The 20334-nt window shown below is 50.5% G+C and overlaps 1 protein-coding gene across 3 annotated transcripts in view; it reads left to right on the top strand.

Annotated features, from left to right (window-relative positions):
• The window catches only part of ERGIC1 (endoplasmic reticulum-golgi intermediate compartment 1), a 102013-nt gene extending 85901 nt beyond the window's left edge, over positions 1 to 16112 (top strand). Inside the window, exons 5-8 of one of the 3 annotated variants that reach the window (XM_053226469.1) lie at positions 241 to 341; positions 3131 to 3253; positions 4074 to 4134; positions 14201 to 16112. In XM_053226469.1, the coding sequence (XP_053082444.1) occupies positions 241 to 341; positions 3131 to 3253; positions 4074 to 4134; positions 14201 to 14487 (572 nt within the window). In that variant the 3' untranslated portion in view covers positions 14488 to 16112. The remainder of the gene's footprint in view (positions 1 to 240; positions 342 to 3130; positions 3254 to 4073; positions 4135 to 14200) is intronic. The other 2 variants (XM_053226468.1, XM_027034588.2) reach the window with 2 other exon arrangements.
• Positions 16113 to 20334: the final 4222 nt, after the last annotated feature.

Genomic DNA, 20334 nt, shown 5'->3' with positions numbered 1-20334 from the left:
ATTTGGGTTGTTTCCAGAATTTTAATATCATACACAATGCAGGAGTAAAGATCCTGATAGATGGAGTCTCAATTCCTGGTGTCCAGAGCGGGGGAAACGAAGAAGGGCTGTTTGGCAATGAAAATTTGGAAACAGCCTCCCAGCAATGCCAAGCAGGTTTAGAATTGAATTGGCATAGAAAGAGCTGCCGGCTGGTCAGTGCCTGTCCCCCTGCCTCATCCTGCTGTGTCCTTCCTGCAGCTCTCGCCTCCCACGACTACATCTTGAAGATCGTGCCCACGGTTTACGAGGACAAGAGCGGCAAGCAACGGTACTCTTACCAGTACACCGTGGCCAACAAGGTACTCAGTTGGTGGGCCCAGCTGCGTGCAACTGCACCCTCTGCTGGCCAAAAGCAGAGGCGACAAGTGTCTGAGCGAATTCCCGCTGGGTTCTATCTGGGGGCCTTTCCTGTGGCTGCTCTGGCCAGGCTCTGCCCCTGGGTAAAGATGAGAGGCCAGTCTCAGAGTCAAAGGGAGGAAATCTAACCAGGACATAGGATGTGATCTGTTGAGAAAGAGCCTTGCATCTGGCCCCAGTCCTTTAGACTCAGGATCCTGATAGGTCAACACACGACAGATGCTCTGGTTCTCAGGGTACAAGCACTTTATCCAGGATCACAAGGACCTTGAATCATACCAGTTGGCCATCGGTTAACAGGAACGTCCTAGGACGCCAGCACTCAAAGTCATGGAGAAGCAGGTAGGCCTTGGTGGGCAGCAGAGCATGGTCAGAGCCAGCAGAATAGGGTGACTGACAGTTGTTTCAAGCTGAGACAGCCTCTGGCCTCCCCAGAGTTGACCCTGCCAATGAACATGAATGCTTGAAACATGTTAGTTGAGGCACCCCCGGTGGATCCCTTTATCACCAGGACTCTCCTTTTTCTTCTGTTCCAGGGCTGCTAAACCCCTTATAGGTGATGCATTGTTTAGCCCAGTTAATAATAATAGAGTAGTAGCTACCATTTACTGAGCACTAGCTATGGGTCAGCTATGACGCTAAGCTCTCTACCTCCACCATCATTTTCAGTCACCGTGACAGCTCCGTTTGTCCCCATTTTACAGATTTGGCCACTGAGGCACTGAGATGTAGTTATAGAGCTACAAAGTGGCCAAGTGGGGACTAGAACAAGGTTCTCCTTTGGCTCCAGAGCCTGGCATCTTGATCCCATCACCTACTCAGTCTGAACAGGGGCCCTTGAGTCTGTTGGTCTGAGAGCTGCTCTCTCCCAGGCGACCTGGGGTCCCTGTGCTGATGTTCTGGTGTAACTTTCCAAAGCGAGTTCTCTTTCTTTCACTCACTGTTTCTTGAAGGGCATCTCATTGTAACTGTCAAGTGCTGACAACATCCAGTGGCTGGGAGAATGTGGACACAGTCTGAGCAGAAGAGGTGGGGCTGGAGCAGACTGCTGGTTCAGACCCGGCTCAGTCACTTGCTAGTTGTATGGCCTGGGACAAGTCACACAACTGCTCTATGCCTCTGTTTACTCATTTGTGAAATGAGGATGGTGCACCTGATAAGATTGCCATCAAATGAGGCAATGTCTTGAAAACTGCTTTGTCCACAAAGGAGGCTTTGGGTAAATGGTACCTACTGCTGCTACTTTTCATTATTTTCCTCTATCCCTCATCTCTGGGCTTTGACCCAGACAGTCACCCTGCCCCATCAGCTCTCCCTGGAGAAAGCTCCTCTTGTTTTGTCCAAGGCTCCTTCCCCCGAGGCTTTGGCAAAGACCCAGCAGCCAGGACAGCTTGCTCAGCTCTCTCTGTGGCCTTGGCCCCAGCCTGCTCTGGGAACAAACAGGGCCGTGCCTGTCAGAGCCGATGGCAATCCATCAGTGGGCGGGGGTGGGGGGGAAGAGGAGGGGTGGTCTTGGATCATCCCTGGAGAAGCTTCAGAGCTTGGGGCCTAGCATTTGGGATTGGGGGTTCCCCTGTGGTCGAGTCCAGTCTACAGTTATTGTAGACGAATGAGAGTAGCCCAGAAGTGTCCAGCAAATGCCCAGATCAGAGGGGACACACATCAGTTCAGCTCCTAGCCGCCTTCTAATCCTACCCAGCCAGGTGCCGTCTCAGGAAGCCTTGTCTTAGGGTCCCTCTCTCTTTGCAGTTTGTGTTCCTTCTTTGAAGAAGCCCACTCCCTACATGGCCTTTATGCTCATATCTCTTACACACACACACACACACACACACACACACAAGGATGTCCTGTGTGACCTAGAATGCCCCCTCTTCACTAAGCCTTCCACAAACCCTGGGGAGAATTGGTCATTTGTTCCTGGCCCTGTAGCACTCCATGTCTCTGTATCACTGCGTGCGTAATGTGACAGTATTAGAGATACTCTTTTACATCAGCATCCTTTCCAGATTGTGACACCTACCTCCCCCGACAACCCGCTCTGGGGATGGGGCAGGGCTTACCACCCTTAGAGTCCCCAGCAGCCAGCAGGGGTGCCAGCACATGGGAGAGGTGCTCAGTAAACAGTCAATGAGTAGGCGTGCCTGGGTGACTCAGTCAGCTGGGCATCTGAGTCTCGATTTGGGCTCAGGTCATAATCTCACAGTTCGTGGGATCGAGCCCCGTGTGGGGCTCTGCACTGACAGCACGGAGCCTGTTTAGGATTTTCTGTCTCCCTCTCTCTCTGCCCCTCCCCACTCACATTTGTTCTCTATCTCAAAATAAATAAACCTAAAAAAAATAATAATCAGTGAGTAAATGAATGGGTTTTGCATACCCAGGAGTTAAAGGGGGAAGTAGGCCTTTACTCAGATGGAGCCCAAATCACACCTGTTCTTTTACATCTCTGCTCTCTGATTCTGGTGCAGCTTCCATAGGTCATCCAGTCAATTTCCAAGCAGCCAAAAGGGTTGAAAATGTCCCCAGGAATGTTGCCCATCCAGGCACTGAGAGCAGAGCCTCTAGGAAAAGGGGTGAGACGAACGGGTAGAGTCTGGCTCCAGGCAAGAGGGAGAGAAGAAAGCCCATTCTTAGGGGTTGGCGGGGGACCCTCTGCCTTCCAACCCCCACCCACCATGAGACATGGCTCATACATCTGATTCTCACATCCCCGTTCTCTCTTCCTTCACCCCAGGAGTACGTAGCCTACAGCCACACAGGCCGCATCATTCCCGCCATTTGGTTCCGCTATGACCTTAGCCCCATCACGGTCAAATACACAGAGAGACGGCAACCTCTGTACAGGTTCATCACCACGGTGAGTAGGTGGGGCGCCTGCCGTGGGCTCCTTCTCTCGGCAGCACTCCTGGTTCTCAAAGAACGGGATGCAGCCTGCAGGGCTAGGATCCTAGGCTGTACACAGGAGGTTGTGATCCCCAGGATGTTTAGAAATGTTATCAGAATCATGTCATCCAGAAAATATTTTCCAAAGAGGTTTATCACTAAGTCTATTTAGTTTGTTAAGCAGGTTTTTATATGGGTCAATTAGATGTTTGTGATTTTCTCCAGTTTTTTTATTTTTCTTATGGGTTTAGCAGGGTTTATCCTTTTCTGTGGAGAATTTACAGCAAAGGTTTAACTCATTTTTTTCCCATGTCTATTTTCCAACTATAACTGCTGATATTGTCAAGTTTTTTCTTTCTTTCCTGCTTGCATTCTCTTCTCTTTATTTTCTCTCTTCCTTCCTCCCTTTCTTTCTCTCTCACCCTCTCTCTTTTCTTTTCTTTCTTGCCGTTGTCTCCATCAAGTCCAGTTTTCTGTGAAGCAGCTTCAGGCCGATGTCATTTTTCTTTGATACTGAGTATTTCTATTAAGTATACTGTTTCCTGGCCTTCCATTCAAAGTGTCCTTGGGGGCAGAAAAGCAGGCTCGCAGCATCCTGCTTCAGCCAGGTGGCCCGGAGATGTTTGGTAAGCCAGAGGCAGCGGAGGTGGGAGAGATGGGGTGATTATCCCTACCTCACAGATTTGGAGACTGAGACTAAGAGGCCCTTCTCCCCTTGTACCTCTTTATACTTTTAATAATGATTGAAGATCAGGGGTCTTAGTCCCGGATCTTTCATTTCTGGCTCCCACTAGGTTTGTATTAGTCAGGACTCTGTTACAGAAAAGACAGCCCCACGTCCAGCTGGCTTGAGGGGTAAGTAAGCCTCAGGCATGGCTGTATCCAGGCACAAATATTGTCTAGAATAGGCTTTTTTTAAAATCCTGCTTTCCTCCGTACCGGCTTCATTTTCAAATAGAATTCACTCATAGAAAGTGCCTCTTTCTCAGTAATTCGACCTGAGTCCTGGATAAGGTAGTGCTGTCACTGGCCCTGCTTCATTCCCATGCCAGCCTTGTGGCCTAAAGAATGAAAGGACTTCCAGCCCGCTGACCCCAGCCAGATGAAGAAGACAAACATTATGAGGGGATGGGACTCCCCAAGAGAAAAATCAGGGGTCAGTTACTAGAAAACAGAGGGGTGGATACTAAGAGGCAAAAAGGTCCAATGTCCACAACAACGTCTCTGTCTTATAATCCATTAAAAAGGAATAACAGTTCCTGCTCTCCCTGCCTCCCAGGCCTCATGGGGCTCAAAGGAGATCATCAAATGGAAGCTTTTTGCCTTCTAGAATGCCATGTGGGTACAAAGGGTGTCAGAACCCTAGTGCTTTTAGGAGCCTCACAACATTCTCGGACTCCATAAAACACAAAACTTTCAATCAGCAGAGGGCACCTAACAGAAAGCTAAGACACTCAACACAGATTGGAAAAAGGTATTCGTCACACATACGAGACAGGAGTAATCTTCAGAATTTATATATAAAGAATTCCTACAAACCAGTAAGAAAAAGTTAAGCGACCATGAAGAAAAATGGGTGAGGACTTGAGCATTCATAGAAGAGACCATACTGGCCATGAAAAGGTGCCCAAGTTCCCTAGAAACTGGAGGAATTTGATTCAAAATACCAGACCCAACTTGGTCCTATCAGACTAGCACAATAGAGACTGGGGGGATGCACAGCTAGGGGTCCTGCATGCACTATCCGGTACGAAGGTAGATTGGGCCAGCTGCTGGCGGGGTCAGGCGCAAACCCTTTGACCCCAAAGCCCGGGAACTTGTGAGCAAGCGGTTTTACCCAAAGCCCCGCAGGGTAGGACCCCAAGTTGTTCCTTTTACCCCAGTGCTCTTAACTGCATACCCAGAGTAAGAAACTACAACACAGGTAGGTACGTTTGTGCAGATGTGTGTGGTCTGCTCCTCTGAGGCCCTGGGGCTACGGCATTGACAGTGGCAGAGAAACCCCTGTGCCCATGTCTTACTGTAGGGTCTAGAAGGATCTTCATGTCCCCTTCTTATTTGCTCCTACATGCCAGATGGCTGAGGCTCCAAGTGTGAAAACCCCTTGGCAGGTGGCTGAGAAACTAAGCGACTTCATTTATTTGCTAAACTTTCGCCAGCATTGACCACACGCCAGTCCCTGTGCCCGGCAATGGCGAAAGCCGAATTTGACTTCATCCCTGCCCTCAAGCTGCTCCCGGCTGGTGGGGAAGAGGGGCGGGCACGCAGAAAACGGAAGCCCACCCAGCAGGGGCTCCACTGAAGCTATGCACCGGGCACTGTGGTAGCAAAGACTCCCTTCTGTTCGGAAAATTTGGGGAAGGAAACCCAGGGATGAAGGATGCAGAGACATTTTCTAGACTGGTGGGTGAAGGAGAGAGGGTCTTAGCACAGGGAGTAGTATGTGCAGAGGCGCTCCGCTTAGCATGTTTTGTGAAGGCCGTGTGGCCTCTTTTGACGCGGGTGGACTTCTAAGAGCTGGAGGTCCCAAGAAGTCACAGGGGAAAAGCCCATCCATCTGACTCAGAGGCCAGACACCTCCATGACCCCATTGCCTTCTCCTCCTGCCTTTGGCCGTCAGCGTCTCTTCCACCTCTGTCCCATCCGCCTCCGCCGGAGCACGGACCATGCTGCAGGGGACTTCCTGATATCGTTAGCCTGGTGGCCCCGCACCACCATCATGGTCGTCCCGGCAACCATGGGGTCAGCCCCAAGTGAGCCAACCGGCTGTCCCTGGCAGATGGCGTCATTGTGGAGCTTCAAAGCCCCTTGTCACGAGGCGGCAGATGTGAGGATGACGCTCACAGGCAGACACACACAGCACAAAGACCCCCGGGAGCCCTAGCAGGGTGGGGTGGGGCCAGGATGGAAGTGGAGGCACCTGCTGTGACTTCTCTTTCTCTCTTTTTAAAATCAAACACTTGTGTGCCAAGCCCCCAAGCCCCAAATGGGGGCCTCTGCAAATAGCTCCTCACAGGGGCTGCTTAAGAGAGGGCTTAGGCCAGAGGCCAGGATGTCGTCATGTGGCGGCTGCAGGGCTGCAGGGGCAGCTGTGGGTGGGCTGGAATGAGGTGGGGTGTAGTTCAAGGGGGTGTGGGTGGGGCGGGGAGGGGCGGGTGGGGCCTCCCCGATGCATCTGTACCTATCAAGTCCCTGGCTTATCCGAGGTCGCTCCTCCAGGGTCTCACGGTCTGGAAAGGAGCTGGACATCCTGAGCCCGAACAGAGGAGGGTCCTTCCTCCTGGAAGTCCCCATCAGGCTGCCTGGGGCTTCTCTCTCTGGGCACCCAGGGCACCTTGCTCAGACTTCCACTTTGTGCCATTCCAGAAAATGTCACCACTAACGGAATAAACAGATGTTTTTTAACAACATGCAAGTGATCCCCTTCAAAGCGCCCCCTCCCACACACGCACATTTGTCCCCTGCCCCTGCCACTTGCCGAAGCCCCTTTTTTGGGATTGCCTTCAAGTGGGCTGTGGTGACGGATTGGATGACTTCAGAAGTGTCACGTCGCTTTCCCTGTGTGTTTTATTCTGTCAGGGAGGAACAGCCAGAAGTCAAAAAGTATCAGCTTGGATCAGTTTGGCCATGACAGTTTTTGCCCACCAAGAATGACCAGTGGGTAATGGCAATTCAGTAGCTGCATTCGACGTAATCCCTGGCCTCAAGGTGCTCCTTGCCAGCGAAATAATTCCCCAAACTTTAGATTGTACTTTGTACTTGCCGGGCCTGATTATGATGAGCCCCAAGTCTGTTTCCCCTCAGTGTCCCCTGCATCCAGCACAGGGCCTAGCCTGGATGTCGATACTCCGAAATATACGAGGGACGGCTGCTTGAAGAAGGGATCCTATAGCTACACTTATTAAGCATCTACCGTTACTGGGTAATTCTATAATTATCTCCTTCAACTTTCCCGGCAGCCCTCCAAGGTAGAGATCATTCTTGTTTTATGTACGAATTAACTGAGGCCCAGAGAGTTAAAGAAACCGTGCCAGGGCACAGCCAGTAAATGGCAAAGCTGGGACCTGACTCCAGAGCCTGTTTCTGCCACATCGCCCACCCCACCCCCACCACTGCCACTAGCTTGGGAGCCTCTGCCTTCCAAAACAAAGGCTCTTCAGGATGTCCCAGGAACAGAGTCCCCAGAAACCATGAAGCCCTTGATAGGACACCAGGATCTTTTGATACAGTGACTCCATACTGGGAATCAGGAAGAAATGTGATAGCAGGAAACAAGGCGACGTCGTGAGCATGAGTGATAAAATCACAGTCATGCACACAAATCATTAAAACAACAACACCACCCACATGTAAACTGTCCATCTGAGACTGGTTGGCTGGTGACTTGCAAATTTTCCTGCCCAAATCTGATTACCTGTCACTCATCTGTTGGGACGCCTATGAGGATTTGCCATAGACAAAAGGCATTAGATACTCGGGTGTAGGGGGGGAGGGAGACAGTAAAAACAACTGAGAAGAGACAAACTTAAAACTGAGGAGGTTTTACCCACTAAGGCAATATGAGTTGGGAAGAGACCAGCTTTGTAGCTCGGTCTGAATCTCGCCTACTCAGACTTCCCTTGAAGTATCTCTCTTACCCGGACCATGAGCTCCAGGAAGGCAGGGCGGGGCCTTCGTCATCTCTGGTCTCCAGACCTGGGACAGTGCAGGCAGGTGATAAATAGGTGTCAAACAATGAGCAAACCAATGGAGGGGTGCGCGCCTTGGTCCATGCCCATAGCACAAGTTCCCATTATCTGAGGAACGGAACAGAATCCACATTAGCAGCTCAGTTATTGAGGGCTGGAAATGTGTGTGGGTGGGGGACAAAAACTTTGGTTCAGATCCTTCCAGACGTTTGAGCAGAGCTAGCTCTTCCAGAAGGTTGTGTACCAGGGACAGATTGCTCCAACTGGGTCTGAACACAGATATCTCGGTTGCAGCAGAAGTTCCTGGTGCTTGCTTTTTGAAGGCAGATTCTGAGACGTAAAAGGAATAGCAGAATGGAGCGAGCTCCCTTTTAGAAACTGTACTTATTTTTACAGCCACACAGCTTACTTCCTAAACTTCATTGATGGGGTCCCCTTACTTCAGGACATTTGATAAAACTTAACTGAGAAAAAGCCATTCACGCGTGAAGGCGGGGACTGAGAGGAGCCTTCAGGTTGCGGGTAAAGTGCGGTGGTCTAACAGAAAAAAGCAGGCCCTTTGCAGCCTTCCTGACCGGATTCTCATCACCCTCGCCTATTTGGTAGTTGTGTGACCTTGAACAGGCCAGTCCCTCTCTGAGCCTCTTCTTCCCCATCTGTGAAATGGGGATCACGCCATTTCCCTGAGTAGTTGCAAACATTGCATGAGAAGGCAGAAGAAAATGCCGTCTCAGGCCTGGCCCACAGTAGGTGCTCAACCAAGGTGGGTTTTTTTTTTTTTTTTTTTTGCGGGGGGGGAGGGGGAGTATTTTGCAGCTTCAGCCATTGTAAGAACGGGGCAGGGGGGAGAGGGCTCTGTTCCCCCACCAGGCTCCTGTGCTAGAGGGTGGGAGTGGAGGGTCCGGCAGGCGTGACACCAGGGGATGGAGACCACCACACCCTCTCCTCCCCCCACTTTTCCAGGGCCCAGTCATCAGCTTCCCTTCTGCGACAGCCCCCACCCCTGCGTAGCCACAGCTTTGGTGTTCTCATCCACGGCTCCAGTCTGTCTGCCGCCACCAGCATCTGATGGGACTCCGATTCATTATTTATTTCCTCATTCTGGGCCTTTTCCACAAGCTTTTCAAGCAATGCTGACTGCACGGGGAAAGTGAATGAACAGTTCGCAGGCACTCGAGGTACAGCAGACAGCCAGACAGAGGCCATCCTGGTCCTCACAGGGGGCCCCATTTTACAGATGGGAGAAACCGAGGCTCGCGGGCGGGGGGGTGGGTAACCTGGCTTTCCTGGCCAGAGTGGCAGAGCTGGCGTCTGACCGCAGGAATGTTTCCTCCAGAGCCCGCAGTCTCCACCCCCACCCCCGTGTTGGTATGTGTTGTGCTCCTCCGTTGCCCACTGTGGAAAAGAAAATGCGGGGGAGGGACGATGGATCGGGAAAGCATTAGTGCTGGTGGAACAACAGAGGGATTCAGCTCTCCAGCCAGTGCGGTTAGAACGCGTCCTTTCCATATTGTAAGGAATTAAGAGCCATAATTAAAATGTAAGGGAAACACACACACACATCTTTTCAAGGTAGAGAAACTGACTTCATTCTAGCCATAGCAGGAGGCTGGGAAGCTGGTGAAACCACAGGAAATCTCTGCTAAAGAACAAAGGGGCATGTTATTGAGGACTTCTGATGAAAACAAAGTAATGCGCTCCTCTCAGACTCACTGGGGCCTGGATATCGAATTGTCCTTGTTTCCATTTCTGGAGCCAGGGCTGCTGACCAGAGTGGGGTTGCATGTGCTGGGTCTAGTGGCCCTTTCTGGCTCAGTGGCCCTGCTCCTTCACCACCCCCACTGCCCCAGGGCCTGGTCCGGAGGTACAAGAACATGGCAGCGGTGAGGGACCAAGGGGACATTCACGGCTGTGTGCGTAACACAAACACTCGTTCGGTCTGATAGCTGTCCTGAGAGGTGAGGATTAGCCTTCCCGTTTTTTTAAAGGAAGGAAACTGAGGTACGGGAAGTAAGGATGATGCAAGGGTACACGACAGGAGGGGCCCCAACCAGAAATACCTTTGTATCAGGTACTTCTGATATCTTCTTGGTGTTTGTGGTTGACGTAGAGCCCTGGGCAGATGTGAAAAGCTCCCTGAGTGGCCAGAGAATGGAAATAACCTCCAGCTTAGGTACTCTGCCCCCTGAGGGATATGCTTCGTCACAAACACCTCTTGGCATGTGCTTGAGGGAATATCCTGTCAAGATCTCAGCTACCCCATCTGTAGAATGGGCACTTGAAGTGCTTAGGACCTGGGCAACTGCAAAGAATCTGCATGTGGTGCCAGGGACACCTTTGCTGTCCTGTCTTTCCATGAATGGGCTTGTTCTTTCGGTAAAAGAGCCAGTTAGAAAAAAAGGAAATTGAGACCCAAAGGGTTGCTCTGAGGAGTAAGTGGTATTTTACCCGTTGCGGTTCTTAGAGTGGGTCTCAGAGAGATTTAGAAAATCTCAGATCTCAGCAACAAGGTCAGAGCCTTCCAGTCAGTTGAAAGATTAGGTATTGTTTACGGAGCACCTACTAAGCGCTGGGAGCTCCAGGGGCATCTCCTGCAGTACGACAATTGGCAGGGTAGGGGTGGTTTTCCCGTGTCGTAGATGAAAACGAGGCCCAGAACGGCTCTCCCATGGCTAGAGTAAGCGACAGCCACGGCTCGGCTTCCCAAGGCTGAACCCTTTCTGCTGCCATGGCAGGGGAGGCCCTGGTAGACTCCCCAAGACGCACTTCATCCCCACCCCACTCTGCTCAGGGCCCCTGCACCATGTACAGTGAGGATGCATATGATTGGCTTTATGTAAACTTTTCTTCATGTGTGTGCATCTTGGCACATCCCCCATCGTGGGTCAGAGAGATGCCAGGCCACCATCTGCCCTTTCAACAGCCCTTTTCTTGGCCTGTTCTTGAGACCTGCCCCACCAGTATGGTGAAGCCTGTCACCTTGCCACCACCAATGTAAGGCCTGAGTCCCAAGACAGACATTCTGTCCACTGCAGCCTCGTGGCTTCATTTATTTCCCTGTTTCAGAACTGGGGACTGTGGCCTTCCCGGGACACAAGATGGCTGAGACTGGCCACCTCCTCGGAGAGTCCAGATGTGGTCACCTCCTGGTGTTGAGGGTCGCTGTGGCCACCCACGTGTCAGAATCCAGGGAGCACCACAGCCTGAGAGCGCCCCGGGACCCCTCCCCTCGTGACCCCTGCTTCACCTCATACCAGTCACCACCTATGAGTGTGAGCATGTCAAGAAGGCCGGAGCAGGCTAATGGCAAAATCCTGAAGGCAGGGGCCATACCAGCGTCAAACAGGCTGCTAGATTTTTCTTTCAGCTTTTGAGGTGCCTCCCCCTGCCCCAGAATGTGCCAGAAATCCCCCTCCTCATCGGACCGGTGACGAGCACCTTTAACAGATGTAGGATAAAGGGGGATGTGCTGCTGTGTGGGGGGTATTGGGGGATACCCAGGGGGCCTCACTGCAGCGCCCGCTTAGCCCTAGGCTCACGGCAGCTCACTCTGATGGGGCTAGTTGCCGAGTAGCTTACGTGCCCCGGGGCCTCAGCTTCCCCGCAGCTGTGTGTTTTCTTGTACCTCAATGCATGTGCTGTCTCCTCCTGCTCCTGGAGACTTCAGACTGGGTGCCAGGTGTATGTGAATCATAGGCACGCTTGGGTTCCAGAGCGTGTGTGCGGATATAGGGTGTGTGTGTGTGTGTGTGGTTTTTTGTTTTTATTATTTGCTCCATTGCACTTAAGTCACATTTTCCTCTTCTCTGACCCAAGCTCTCAAAGCATTTTGTGGTGTAAAATCTCCTATCATCTGATCCAGTCTACCGAAATAAACCAGCTCCCCTGCCGTCATCTTCCTTGAAAAGTGGCCCTGCGTCATGCTCTGAGGCTGGCAGGGAGAGGCCCCGCCTGCTGAAAACACTTCATAATAATCCCCCTAGCGCCCCCCATCCTCTTCACTCCCTGGGGGGCTGCTCTGGTTTCTTGGGCTGTTATTACTGGAATGCCAGCTGCTCTACTTAGAGCCCATCCGTACAGACCTGCTCTGTCTTGGGCCTCACAGGCCTCTGCTTAGCTCATCTTGTGGAAATATCATTTTAAAAATAAACACTGGTTCGATCTGCACTTCCCTCTCACCTCCGCCGTGTCTCCTGGCCTCCCGCACTTGGCACCAGAGGATCCATTAAGTCACTGCCGTCTCTCGGAGTCCTCCAGCGGTTGAGCGTCAGTGGCGGGCCAGCCACCCAGTGGTGCCTCCGGGGCAGTGTCAGGGGGCCCTCTAGGACTGTTCCTCTGGGCTTCTTCGGAGTCCTGTGGTCATTTAAGTGCTTCTTGCATGTGGCATGGGGGAAAGAGTGCGAGCTCCGGAGGCAGACAGACCTCGCTGTGCCACCCGCTCGCTGTGTGACCTTGGAAAAGTTATTTCCTTGTCTGGGCGCCATGGGTACGTGACTCAAGAGTGGCACACTGGGTGATGGGTGGTATTGGCTCTTCGGAGTGGCATAAAGTATGTGCTCAAGAGGAAAAATACATCAAAAGAAACTTTTTTAATGTTTGTTTATTTTTGAGAGAGACAGAGACAGAATGCGAGTGGGTTAGGGGGCAGAGAGAGAGGGAGACACAGAATGCGAAGCAGGCTCCAGGCTCCGAGCTGTCAGCACAGAGCCTGACGCGGGGCTCGAACTCACGAGCTGTGAGATCATGAGCTGAGCCGAAGTCAGGACACTCAACCAACTGAGCCACCCAGGCGCCCCAAGAGGAAAAATTCATTTAAAGTTGCCTTGCAAATCTCCTCTGAAGTTCTTTTATCTTCCATCATCCATACTTTGATTCTATTATGCAACCAGAAAGCAACCAATAGGCAGGCCAGGAAATTTTGAGTAAAACAGAGCATTATTTTGATGTGTCACAGGTGGAGTTCTGGCACAAGCAAAGATAGGAATTCAGTTAGGTGGAGAGTTTCGTGCCTGAGAAGCAGCGGAGCGTCCTGTTAAGAGTGCAGACTCCCAGGTTCGACCCACTAATCACTGTGGTATTGGACCGGTGATCCAATGTCTCTGTGCCTCAGTTTCCTTGGCGGTAATATTTGCGTCAGAGTAGTACTTCCTAGGGTTGGCCTGGGGATGCAGGGAGGAGGGAGGCACAAAGTACTCAAGCCCCACCTGGCACAGAGAAAGTGCTATGTAAGCTGTTTTGTCCTGGTTATTGCATTTGATCGTGTGGCCGGGAGTTAGGAAGTACAGCATACAGGTGGCATTCATTGTCATCCCCCCTACTGCAGCGGTTCTTAACTGGGGGCAGTTTTTACCCCCCGGAGACACTTGACAACGTTTGGTTGTCACGACAGGAAGGAAAGGGTACTACTGGAGTCTCATGCGTGGAGGCCTAAGAGGCTGCAAATAAACATCCTTCATTGCACAGGACAGCCCTCCCACAACAAAGAATTTTCTGGTCCCCAAAGTAAATAGTGCCGTTAGAAACTTGGCCGTAATGTAAGCTTTCTGGTAGTGCCAGAGGCTCCCTCTCTTCTTTAGCTCTTGCCCTGGTTGTACTTTTGCATTTGTTGGTATGATTATTTGATTACTACCCATCCCACTGATCTCCTACAAGCTTTGGAGAGTGAGAGATTTATTTCTCATTCCCGTCCATCCAGGCCAATGCTGCCTATTCGGCCCACCCTGGATCTCAGTCACAGGCAGCGCTGGGCCTGGACCTGTCAGAGCCAGGTTCAAGTCCCGGGACTGCCACTTCCTGGCTGTGTGACCTTGGGCCAGTGGCACTGCCTTTCTGAACCTCCATTCCTTCATCTGCAAATGGGACTGTAAAAATCTGATAAATTTAGAGTGGAAGTTAGGACCACAGGCTCCAGGGTCAAAACATAGTTGAGTTCAGGTCACAGCTGTGTTACTTCCAGTGTGAATTCAGTTACCTAACTAAACCTTGGTTTTCTCACCGATGAAACGGGTCTACTAATCCCCTTCCTCATTCAGACGGTTGGTATGGGATTTAAAGGAGCTGCTGATGGTTACTTTTATTGTTATTAAATTCATCATCCAATAAGTGGGTTTTGTTGAACCCTGCATATGTTCCAGACCCCATTAGTTATGGGGCAGAGCTGGTGATTTGGGAGGGGTGTGGCCTGGTGCTCCATCCGGCGCTGAGCTCTGACCCTCCCCCCTTCGCCCTTTCAGATCTGTGCCATTATCGGTGGGACCTTCACTGTTGCCGGCATTCTGGACTCCTGTATCTTCACAGCCTCGGAGGCCTGGAAGAAGATCCAGCTGGGCAAAATGCATTGACGACCCGCCGGCCCAATGGCCGAGGACCCCGGGAGACTGCCAGCCCTGCTTCCGGCCCCCCATCTCCTCCTGCCCTCTTATCTGGCCCAGGATCTGGCTGCATCCCAAAGTGGGGGTGGGGGGAGGCAGGGGGCGGCTCACGGTTTCGCAGCTACCTCTTTTCCCCATCTTTAATTTGACACGAATTACACTGCCTGAAGTCGTGGTGCCCCTTTTCCTGGGGAGCCCCAAGACCACCACAGTCAGGCAAGGGAGGTGCGGGGATATTGGGGACCACTCCTGGGAGGGCTGCAGTTCCTTCCCTCTTAGGGGAACAGCCCAGAATCCACGTCGACCAGCTCACAGCCAGGCTTTGACAATCTTGAAGCTCCCACCATTTGGACGCACTAATCACTTGGCCTCTCCCCTGGGGAGCCGGCCTGCAGACCGGGGCTCTCAGCTTTGGACCACACTGCCCCCGGGTACCTCCACTCTGCGCCTTCAATAAGGATGGTACTTCCCAGGCAAGTCCCTGGGATGTGGCGCTATAGGTGGAACCCTCGCCTTTGCTCCATCCCTTCTTGTCCATCTCAGAGCTCAGGCTCAAGTCCCTCACCCCCACCCATTTCTTTTTCTCCTGAGAAGCAGACGCCCAGTTGTTGGGTAGCAGCGGTGGAAACTCAGGTCTGCCTGTTGGAAACTGGGCGGGTGGCAAGTTCTCCTTCCTCTCTTCACCTTGTTTCTCTGAAACCCCATCCCCACCCCCACCAATGTGCCTCAGCCCCTGTGCTGTGTGGCAGCAGCATCTCTTGGTGGAGGGGCTGGTTGTCACTGGGGAATCATCCTTTGAAAACCAGACATGGTCTGTGCACTCATGTCCAGATGGAAGGCATCCTTCTCTGCAGCCCTGAAATAATCATGTCTCACCCTCTCCTGGACAGTTGCCATCAGTCCCAAGGCCTTAGGTGGGGCAAGCAGAGCAGATCAGCCCTGTCTTTGGACATCTACCTTCCGGGCTTCCAGCGGGTGCATAGCACTCGGACTTCTCTGCAGCTCAGTTGTGGCCCACTTGCCACTGAGGTCCCCCCCCCCCCCCATCGGGCCATATAGGTTCTTGGTCCCTGGGGACAGCTCCATTGTCTCCCCACTTGCTCCTGAGGTGGGTCCCTACCCTGCTGCTCACCCTCATCCTTCCCCTTCAGTCCGGAAAGGGAGCTGCGATGGTCCAGGCACGAATGCCACCCCGGGGGAATTTTAGGTATGCCCTTGTGTCCCAGGGAGAGAGCCGCCTGCCTGTTTTCCATTTATATCAAGATTGTTTGCATACTTTTGTAATTAAGGGGAGTGTCTGGTGGAAGTTTTTAAATTATCTCTATGGATAGCTCAAGTCTGCCATTTGTAAGTTTTGGCTCTGGATTCCAGTTAGAAAAGTGTCCCCTTCTGCATACGCGTTGACTGATGTTGTGAGTGCAAACTACATTTGGTTATCTCTGGTATCTGTGGCCACTTGGATGGATTTTTTTTTTTTTCACCTTCTGTTCCCCAGTTGGAGAAAGGAGTCTCTTTGGTGTGTGAATACCTGCACCTGTAGAGGGTGGGCAGGGTGGGGTGGGGAAATGTGTGGCATGCACATGAGTTGAAATTCCACTTTTATGCTTTTTTTCAGAAAAAAAAATAATAACTCTTGAGGACATGGGGGATGTCAGTTTCCTATGGAAGAGACACCTCTGACCTGTTATTCTTATAAACAATCTCAAGGGAGAAAATGGTTTAGTTCTTTCCCCACTCGTTGGGTTCAAATAGATTAAAAGGCTGATTTTCAGAACTGTTGTTGTGTGTTTCTTTCTACTTGATTGTGGCTGGGTAGCCTAGAGGCTGGGCACACAGTCAGAATGGAATTTAATTCTAGAGGAGAAAAATGGGGAAATGTGGAAAAGATCCGTGAGGATGATTGGAAAGTCAAGATCTCTTGCAACCAGCCCTTCTTTATTGAATCCCTACAGAATATTCCTGGATCTGCCATTTTCTAGCTGTGTAGCCTCAGGTCAGGTTCTTAACCACTCAGTGCCTCAGTTTCCTCAGGTGAAAATAGGGAGAGTAATCAATCAGGGCTGTTACAGAAATTAAATCTATAATATGCACAAGTAAGTCACACTGGATCAGAAGGAGCTTGTGGATGTGGCAAAGGGGTATGTGGTAAATTTTCAAAAATGGGAGTTGTTTCATACAGGTATTCCAAAATAGAATATAGTCTCTTTGAGAACAGGGAACAGGGCTAACTAACATGTTTAACCACAGCTTTGAACCAAGGGCTGCAATAAATTAAAGGTGTTTCACAAATTCTCCCTGATTTCCAAGGATCTGGCAATCCTTGTTCAGACTTAATCTCAGCAAAGGGGAGACTATCCCAGCTCTGAAAAGGAGATTGACATGGCTATTTACCACCCTGCTCTCGGCTCTTTAAGGCCCTCACCTGGAACAGCATGAACGTGGATCATTCATTAGGGATGAATGTGGCAGTGAACCGCTCTGCAAGAAACTTCACGGATTCTCTCTGTAACATCCTGATACTAGAGTTCTTGTGACACTCAAAGCTGAAGGTCAGGAGGAATATGCTGCCGGTGGTCAATTACGTGTCTTCCCAAGCCTTTTTATGCCAGCCGTGCTTTATGCTGTCATGATGTGATCAACCAGTGAAAGAGGATTGAAAAATGAAAGAATCGGGGCGCCTGGGTGGCTCAGTCGGTTAAGCGTCCGACTTCGGCACAGGTTATGATCTCACGGTTCATGAGTTCAGGCCCCGCATCGGGCTCTGTGCTGACAGCTCAGAGCCTGGAGCCTGCTTCAGATTCTGGGTCTCCCTCTCACTCTGCCCCTCCCCTGCTTGTGCTCTCTCTCTCTCTCTCAAAAATAAATAAACAAGAAAAGGAAAATGAAAGAATCTAGTACAACTAAGTTGTACACTTTGCAGAGACCTGATAAAGGCGAGTTGCCACCCCCCTCCTCAAAATGCTCCCAAATTAGATACGAGCAAGACCTCTTACTAAAAAGACCTGGGAAGAAGGGGTGCGGGGGAGGGGGGTGTCCTTGAAGATTCTGTATTCACATGGAAAGGGTCTAAATTCTCCCTCCACATTTAAGGAACCCAAAACTGGAACTCTCTCACGTTGGCTTATGTAAGGACATGGTTTATGCAAGGAAAGTGAAGGAGAACTCCAACGGGGAGGTTTCTCCATGAGAAAACCTTGCTCCAGCGTCAAAAGATTGGCAAATGTTTTTTAAGTGGACGTAAAACATTTAAGGTATGTGTCATTTGTATGATTTCTCTCTTAAACCAATTCTTTCAACTATCTAACCAAGAGCAGATTACAGCGTTTTCGCATAAGAGGATTTCTCAATCGGGGATTATAGCACAGATTCGTAGAGGGGGAGTTGATAGTTTGGGGACGTGGTGGCTCGGGCAGAAATGGCTTCTTGCGGGGCGGGGTTGGGGTGGGGAGGGGCTTGCAGTTGAGCAGGGGGTGAGGTTACAGAGGTGCATCAGAGAAGAAGGCAGCTCAAGTCCTGCAGCCCATGCTGCCTGAGGTGGGCGGGTGTCAGAGTGGGTGTGAAGTTTGGGGAGAAGTGTCTGTAGCAATGGGGCTTGGAAGTGGCAGCTGCATTTCTTACTACGCTATGTCGCAAATTAGTTCTCGATTCTTGCCAGAGACAAAGACACACATTTTCTCAATGTGGCAGGCCACCGGTAGTCCTAACGCCTTCCTAAGAAATGGGCTCATTAAAGACCTTTTTCCCTCCCCAACAGTTGTCTTTGGTCAGTCGTGTAGTGACGAGGCCATGCACTTTGTTCTGCCCAAAATAAGTTGTTTTTATCTTAACTCATGTAGAAAAAGCTACCCACGGTTGGGCATTCTCCACGTGCCCGCAAGGAGTGATCGTTCAGGCCTTGTCTTTCTCTGTCCTCACAGCAGTCCTGCCCGGTGGAAGTTACCTCCTTTTTACAAAGGACAAGACAAATTTAGTAACTTTTCTCTGTCACACAGCTGGTAGGTGGCAAAGTTGGAATTCAAACTCCTGTCCACCTGACTCTGGGTTATGGGTCTGCCTCGGTCCCCAAGGTCATCTTGTCCATATCAAAAGAGAAAACTGACCCCCGCCCCCCCCCCCAAATGGGGGAAATTGAAAGCGGTGAGGGTACTTTGTGTTTTGTTTCCTTCTTTCTAAACAGCCTGCAAGGGAAGCTAACTTGAATATTGGAGATCTTGTTAAAAATGTAAGGCCCTTAAAACATGGTTTTAATTACACAAATAAGACATGCTCATGGCCCCACTGGAGGAAAATCAGACAGGCAAAAAGTAAAAAAAGGAAAAATTAAAGGGACCCCTGATTCCACTAGCCAGAGATAATCATTGTTAACATTTTAGTCATATCCTCCCACAAACAAAATGGGATCATGCTGTTAATATTATTTTGCGGTTTACTCTCTTCCAGTAGACATCCTCCTATGTTACTGATAGATCTCATCCTGATCTCTAGTGGCTACAAGATAACAATAAGCATGTTGAGTATGTAATGGTGGATCATGTTCAGCCTGTTCCCATCTCATTCGGAACCTGTTTTCTCACCTGCAAAAGGGACCAATTCAGGGGATTGTTTACCAGATTAAGTAAGGTAGTGTTTGTAAAACTTAGCACAGTGCCTGGCATTAAATGCGCAGCCAAATAAGATTAGCCACTGCTATTCATTCATTTAATAAACAACAATTTCTACCATTAATTAAGTGCTTACTTTGTGCCAAGGCTTGTGCTAAGGGTTCATTTAATCCTGACACCAAATCAATAATGTAAGTACTATCATTATTCTCATTCCTCAGGTGAGGAAGATGAGTGACCTCTAAGAGGCTCAATATCCTACCCAAACCTACACAGCCAGGAAGTGATGGAGAACCAAACCCAGGCAGTCAGAATCAGGGCGCACATGTTTCCCCACCACATCACCCTCTACCTCAGAGGCATAAAAATATTTCCCGGGCGTTTCCTCTGTGCTACCACTGTATTAGGTCCTGGGGCTTCTGTACCAGTTCCCATGCGTGTTATCAAGAGTGGACATGGGGCAAGATAGTAGCCAAGCCCACTAAGTCCTCATTAGAGTGACAAAGCCTCAGGCTCTCAGGGTCTTATCTGGTGATGTCACTGCACCTGTCTTAATTTTACTGAGCCGTGGGAGAAGGAGCGTCAAGCATCGCCTCCCCACCCTGGTTGATCATGAATATACCTTGATTATCCTGGGTTGTAATGATCTGTCCTCAAGGTTGCCCTGCACCAGTGAGGTTCTGCGCTCCTCACTGTAATCAGGGACTAGATAGATCTTCCTCCTCCCCAGAGCTCCTTGATCTAGGCCCATACTATGGCTAAATTACTAGTACCTATCAATAAATTAATGCACAAATGGATGAATATTGGAATAAATGAGTAGGCAAATGAGTTATGCCAGTGAATGACTAAATGAACTTATGGGGGAGGGGAGGTAAGGGACCTTGGGTCTGATGAACACTGTAAGGGCTGCTTGAGAAGAACCCTCTGACTTTCTATGTGCAGTCGGTCATAACAGCTTCTATTCCTGCCTTCCCGTGGTGAGTGACATTTTTTTGGTCCCAACTTTGAGCTATAACGGACCTATAACCTTAGGAGTTTAAGGTTGAGTTGCTACTGCAAAATGATTGCCACAGTAGCTGAGTTAACACTTCATCACCTCACATAATTGCCATTTCTCCTTTGTGGCAGAGACATTTAAGAAAGTCTTCCTTTCTTATGCTTCTCCCTCCAACCTCCTTACTCTTGGAGGGAGAGTGGCTTTCCAGTTGGGGCACCCACAGCGGGTGGCTTTCCAGTTGCCACTGCCTCAACAAGTTTGGCACCGCTCACCCTAATGCCCTGGCGTCTACAAACAGTCCGGATGTTGGCCATCCTCCCTAAGTCTGAAGGCCAGAAGTCTCCAACACTGACTGCAAGCGTTCTAGGGTGAAACCTAAAATAGGACCCATCGGG

This window comes from Acinonyx jubatus, chromosome A1 (genome assembly GCF_027475565.1).
Source record: "Acinonyx jubatus isolate Ajub_Pintada_27869175 chromosome A1, VMU_Ajub_asm_v1.0, whole genome shotgun sequence".
In the NCBI taxonomy this organism is placed as follows: Eukaryota; Metazoa; Chordata; class Mammalia; order Carnivora; family Felidae; genus Acinonyx; species Acinonyx jubatus.
This window is presented reverse-complemented; position numbering and strand designations above follow the sequence as displayed.